The sequence below is a fragment of the Morus notabilis genome, unplaced genomic scaffold, assembly GCF_000414095.1.
Source record: "Morus notabilis unplaced genomic scaffold, ASM41409v2 Scaffold1436, whole genome shotgun sequence".
In the NCBI taxonomy this organism is placed as follows: domain Eukaryota; kingdom Viridiplantae; phylum Streptophyta; class Magnoliopsida; order Rosales; family Moraceae; genus Morus; species Morus notabilis.
Window position 1 is genome coordinate 275,870 of NW_010361010.1, and position 5,875 is coordinate 281,744.

The 5,875-nt window shown below is 36.8% G+C and overlaps 2 protein-coding genes across 3 annotated transcripts in view; both read right to left on the reverse strand.

Annotated features, from left to right (window-relative positions):
- The window catches only part of LOC21395682, a 1,557-nt gene extending 1,036 nt beyond the window's left edge, over positions 1–521 (reverse strand). Inside the window, exon 1 of one of the 2 annotated variants that reach the window (XM_024165438.1) lies at positions 307–521. The gene's annotated coding sequence lies outside the window, so the exon portion shown is untranslated. The remainder of the gene's footprint in view (positions 1–306) is intronic. The other variant, XM_010097812.2, reaches the window with a different exon arrangement.
- A 1,981-nt stretch (positions 522–2,502) lies between these two features.
- Positions 2,503–5,669, reverse strand: LOC21395683 (GDP-L-galactose phosphorylase 1). Its single transcript, XM_010097813.2, has 7 exons — positions 4,791–5,669; positions 4,426–4,550; positions 4,250–4,309; positions 3,908–4,150; positions 3,629–3,814; positions 3,276–3,524; positions 2,503–3,168 (listed from the first exon to the last, which is right to left on the reverse strand). The coding sequence occupies exons 1-7, from the start codon at positions 4,906–4,908 to the stop codon at positions 2,818–2,820; spliced, it is 1,332 nt and encodes a 443-aa protein (XP_010096115.1). The 5' UTR covers positions 4,909–5,669; the 3' UTR covers positions 2,503–2,817.
- Between the last annotated feature and the right edge of the window lie 206 nt (positions 5,670–5,875).

Consider the following 5,875-nt stretch of genomic DNA (forward strand, 5'->3'; position numbering starts at 1 on the left):
AAATTAATTTTTTTTTTTTTTTTTTTTTTTTTTTTTTTTTTTTTTTTTTTTGGGTGTTTTTTTTTTTAAACCAAAAAAAAAAAAAAAAAAAAAAAAAACCAACCCTCGAATCTTGAAATCATATGCCATTATCAATGGAGATTTCCGTCTTCTAATGTCTGAGATTCTGAGCCTCAAAAACTCACATACAAATGTTGTCAAAATTTCATTAGATGATAGGCCAGAAAACGGATATTACACGCAGAGAAAGAAGAACTGAAATAGGGAAATTTATGGCCATGGATGTGAGAGAGAGAGAGAGCTCACCGGTAATTCGACCAAAATTACAGAAGGCGGCGACTGAGACTTTTTTTTTTTTTTTTTTTTTTCAGAGTTTGGACGCCGAGCGACGAAACCGAGTTCCAGAACTTTCCAGTTTGCCGAAAGACTCCTACTTGAAGTTGGATTTCTTTTTTTATTATTTTGCTTAATTTCAACTTTGGCCCCAAGAACAGGTTATCTCACTTTGCCCCTGCAAATCAAAATCCACCCCCCAGCTTACGGTAACTTTGATAAATCTGTCAATAAATATAAATTTTTTTAACAATTTTAATCATGTGTAAATCAAATGTGCAATATAGGAGGGCGATTACGATACAAAATTGCAAGTAAGGAAAAGGCAACAATTAAAGTTAAAACGATAAAAAGAAAATCACTTTTTTTAATTTTTTTTTTTAAATAAAATCTATTTTGGTTAAGTTCACTATAATGCTTGACATCTTTAATAAAACTTTAAAAATTCTTATTTTGCTCCGTAAATTTTAAATTAGTCTCACTTAGTTCTTTCTATTAAAATTTTCATCTTAAACAAACGGAAAATAAGGGATAAAGTGAGGTCTTGTGGTCTTTTTACTATGTGTTTTCAACATAAGCACTTACATAAAGGGTTTAGGATTTGTTTGGCACAGATACTTAAACTCATGATTCTAATTCTGTTACAGTATTTTTCATCTTACAAAAAATTTGAAAAAAAATTTATTATCTCACAAAATTCTCACTAATAAATCAAAATTACTAACTTAAATGCGTGAACTAAAATTTTTTTCTTTATCAAATTTTAACGAATATTCTAATAGAAAGAGTCAAGTGAACTAAATTTAAAATTTAGAGGCAAAATAAAGTGATAATGTCCATGAATGACCTAAAGTTTAAAGGCCACACGTGAAACTGATCTTAAAAAGAACAAAAGAAAAAGGTTAGTTTTGATTTTGACCTTAAAGGATAAAGTTATTTATTTTGCCCCTTACAACTCTAAATAGTGCAAAATTCAGCCACGAGATTATAATAAGTTGCAAGGATCAATCTCACCATTACATCATAAATAATCCTGGTAGATATACATAAAACAAATAACTTTAAAATAACTCTAAATACAGTGTTTAAATTGCTAGTATCTATATATTTATATGTCACAGAAGGCTTCATTCGGTTGGATGGAGAGTAAGAAGGATATGGATAATTGAAGGGACATAAAAGATTATATTGATCATTTATGATATTTGGTAGGATAGAGGGTGAACTAAAAAAATGGATAATAGTTATTTATTTGATACTATATTGTCTATTTGTATTATTTGTGAACAATTTGTTTAGAAGGTAAATTAGTCTTTTGAAGTTTAAACTTTATAAATTACTTGAATCTTTTTACTTAATGAGACAGCTTCCCTCCATTTCTCTCTTTCTAACTAAACAATAGATTCAACTTAAAATTGGTAATGATTATGCCGATGATGATCAATTTATTTCGTAGGTTTGAACCACAATTAAAATCGTTTTGTTACAATGTTTTTTTTATAATAAATTTAAATTTTCATTTAAACCCAACAATGATGGAGATAAGAAAAGAACATATAGAAATTGGAAATGTTACCAAATGCTTTCTTTTTTAGGCAAAAATTATTTGTGTTCAAACATTCCTGCGCCTAAGGTGTTGGGGACCTTAGCATCCTTTTTTTGTGCCAGCACAACATAAGGTACCTAACACTCTAGTTTTCAATTATTGTACGACCACAAGTCCACATAAATAATCAATATCTATCTGTAACAACAGTGCCACTAATTATTTTATTCCCATCCGTAAATGATTGCAAACAGCCAAATTCCCATACGGCAGAGATGCACAAAACAAAGCTAAAACCTATTATCATGTCACATGCGCTTACAGTCCTACTACACCCTCTGCTATTTTGCTTTCGAGGACCTTCATTTTTCTTAGCAGACAAGAACCGTCCCATTAATTTTTTAATAGCCTGATTCGAAACAAGAACAATTTGATATAGTACATTATAAGTTTTTAATGTGAACATGTACATATATAATCATATATAATCGTTAAAAAATTAATCTAATGATTAAAAACAATAATTTCTACCCATGGACCAAAAATGCATGTCCTGCTGTAGAAATTCTCATAAAACAGATCAAATAGAAATTCTAACAAATTGTAAGCAATAACATTAAAAATACATATAATAAACAGCGTTTATTCGCTCATAGGAGCAGCCAGTCTAGAGTATTTTACAAAGGACACCCCACTAAAGCATGTGGGAACAAGCAAAGCCAATTTGCAGAAAAAAAAAAAAAAAAAAAAAAAAAAAAAAAAAAAAAAAAAACTAATGATATATAGCATGGCAAACTGGAAAATGGAAACCCAATTCCAGTTTGCTTATTTAAGTAATGGGCAGGATCAAGTATAATACAGAGACAAACCCATATGACTAAGAGCAATACTAGATTAAGACCAGTAATAATCCACTCATCCGAGTACGGATTTCACTACTAAACAAGGCATTCTTGTGTCCCGGCCACCATAGTAGGGCGAGAGGTGGTCTTGGTGGCATCCACTTCTTCAACAGCTTGAGGTTTGGCTTCCAGCTCCGCAGTCGCATTTTCACTCACATCAACACCAGAAGCAATGGCTTCAAATATTAGGGCATTCACTTCCTGGAACCTCTCCTCAGACAGAGAGACCACTGCAAGTAGCCTCCAAGCATTTTCCTCGGAGGCCTCTTCATAGTCCTTCTTCCTCTTCAACACCATGTGCCCGCTAATTTCCCAGACGGCAGGATTCACTTGAGTGTCCAGAAGCTCAGCACTCACTTCCCCAAGAGCTTGTTTCTCAGCATAACACTGATCATAAAGACCATGAATACGGCGATAAATACCAAAATCGATAATAAATATACACTAGACTTTAAGTTACACGAAATGTTTTTTTAAGTTTTTTAACTGATTACCTGCGGAAGGAGGAAGATACGCTTTCCGCAATCAGAGATGAGGACATTGTAAGGTATGTTGTTGTCTTGAAGACAGATGCAGGCGTCAGAGACAGCGTTAGACAAGTATTCCACAGTATTTCCCCCTTCGAAGACGAGACCTCTGACGGGATAGTTCAACAGCTCAGAGATTTTCACATCACCAACCAGAGTGGTTATTTTCTTGGTAGTAGCCTTCTCGATTGGAAAGGGTACGGCCAAGTAGTAAGCCTGTCGAGGAAATGGAAACAGCACGTTAATTGCTGACAGTCAGGTTTAACCGATAGTTCATGTATAATTTCAAGGTGCTATGAGACAGTGAGGTAGTTTGAAACCTGGAAGTGAAGGTGATTGATAGTAGCAAAGGCACCTAAGCTGTTGTAACCGAGTCGGAAGTATGGATTGCCAGCTTCTGCTGCCATGTGAAGCGCAAGCAAGAAGCTTCCGCGGTCAATCCTCTGTGGCAAGCAATCCAGAATGCGAGGGATCAACAGCACATGTCCATATTCGATAGGACTGACCTGTTAAATGGAGGATAAGACAAAAACGTATCAAAAATATGCTCTTCGGACTTCTTACAAACAAAATAACAGACCAAGCGAGAAAGAACATACATTGATTGCAACGACACTTGGAGAATTCTCAACATCAATGGGTGCACTTGGGAAGAACTGGACTTCACCGTCTTCGCTCGCTTCAAACTGGAAGAGGACCTCTTCTTGCCCAACTTTCGTGAAGTTGAACTTGCTCTCATCAAAGGGTTGTAGTACCTTGTCAACACGGAACTCAGTTGGCCTCTTCTTCAGATGGCGGCCCTCATTCAGCTGGGCAATGAAACCATACTGACCCGGAATAACCTAAACAAAATTCATCAAGTAAGTACTCGACTTTTCGCCCATGGGTTTCGATCTACACACAATAAAACAATGCGGAAAAGAAAGGAAACGTTAAAATACCTTGGTTTCGCAGGCAGTGACATCATATCGGAACAGCCCTCTCTGCACGCGATCCTCCCACTACATAAACCAAAAGCATACAGAACTTAAACCAAGAACAAAGGATAACAACCCGAAGGAGAAAAAGAGCTGATTGATCAATTCAAATCTTCATCTGCTTTAACCAACTATCTAACCTCTCCAAGAACCAGGGAGTCGAGAAAAGCCACCGGAGGCTCTCCGTTCTCACCATGAGCGGGCAAACCCTTGTCAGAAACAAGCTTTTCCAGCCTCTTGAAAGCATACAAAGGAAGTTTTGCCCCTAATTTCAATCAACAAAACGTACTAAGCTTTAATTCCTCAAACCACATAACATATCAACAACAAAAACAATAATTCTAAGGATAATTCCAACTGTATTAACAGGCATAGGTTTTAACCGTCAGATTTTCATAAAGTTATGTCATATTGTACTATGCCACAAAATTGCTCTAATACACAATCTGGGTTTTTTTTCCTCTTGAAACAAAAACAATTGAAAAAAAAAAAAAAAAAAAAAAACCTGGAAGGCAACAGTTTCGGAGGCAATTGCGACCACAGCCAGCAACTCTGGCCTCATCGGCCTCTTCTTTCTGGTAATTCGAAACGACAGTGGGAACCCTCTTGATTCTGAGCATCATCTTCGCTTCAAATCTTATATATGTGTAATCAAATAAATATATATACACAACAGCAGATTGATCGATCGATTGGTTGATTGATTGAATACGGAGAAGAGGAAGAAGGAAAGATCTAGAAACTTGCTCTTAGAAGAAGAATTATAAGAAAAGGCTTATAACAACAGAGAAGAAAAGGAAGGAAAAAACCTAGAAAAGCTAAAAGAGAAGGAAAGTGGAAGAAGAACCGCCGCCGGCGAGGAAGAGGAGGTCGGAAGGGCTGCCGCCTTCGGAAGGCAAAGCGCCACGCCCGCCGTGCGGCGAAGGGTTGCTGCTCAAAACGACAGAACCCCTGCGTCGTACAGTGCGGACATGAATTATAGGGCGAGAAGCTCCGTGTATAGCCGTGATTTCTACAACTTGTCTGTTCCCGGGTATTACCCCCCGCACACACACCAAACCTCTCTCTTGTTTCTCTCTCTACTTTCTCTCTCTAAAAACGCGATTTGAGGCCGGAATCGGAGAGACCCAGATGCGAAAGGGAAGAGAATAAGCGAAAACTCAAAGTGGGCAACTGGGAGGAAAAGATTCAAAAAGGATTGATTTGTGTTTTGTGTTGTTCGCGGTTCTTGTGGTTGGAGAAAGTGGAGGAGAAGAAGGATGGGGTTATATAGATAAGAGGAAAGAAGGTGAAATGCGGTTGTGGCTGAAGATTGGCCGTGGGAGGTTTCGTGGTGTTGGTTTGAAGGAGAAAAATTATTGAAAGCAACGACAGAGGAGAGAGAAACAATATAAAAAGACTATGGTTGATCAACGTAAAGGCCAAAGCTTTTTAGGTATGGGACGTTGTTGTACTCCCAATAGGAATTGGGTCGTGCCGGAGAAAGGCGCCAAAGGGGACCACTTTGGTCGTACGGCGTTGGAGAGATGGTACCCACCCAAATATTTTATATTCTTTTTTTTTTATAATGCAAATATTTTATATATTTTA

Excerpts from the sequence above, each read along its gene's own strand:
- LOC21395683 (XM_010097813.2), bottom strand. The coding sequence starts at position 4,908 with ATGATGCTCAGAATCAAGAGGGTTCCCACTGTCGTTTCGAATTACCAG. Across the intron at positions 4,151-4,249 it reads TCACTGCCTGCGAAACCAAG|GTTATTCCGGGTCAGTATGG; the intron begins GTATTTTAACGT and ends AATTTTGTTTAG. Across the intron at positions 3,815-3,907 it reads CAAGTGTCGTTGCAATCAAT|GTCAGTCCTATCGAATATGG; the intron begins GTATGTTCTTTC and ends TCCATTTAACAG.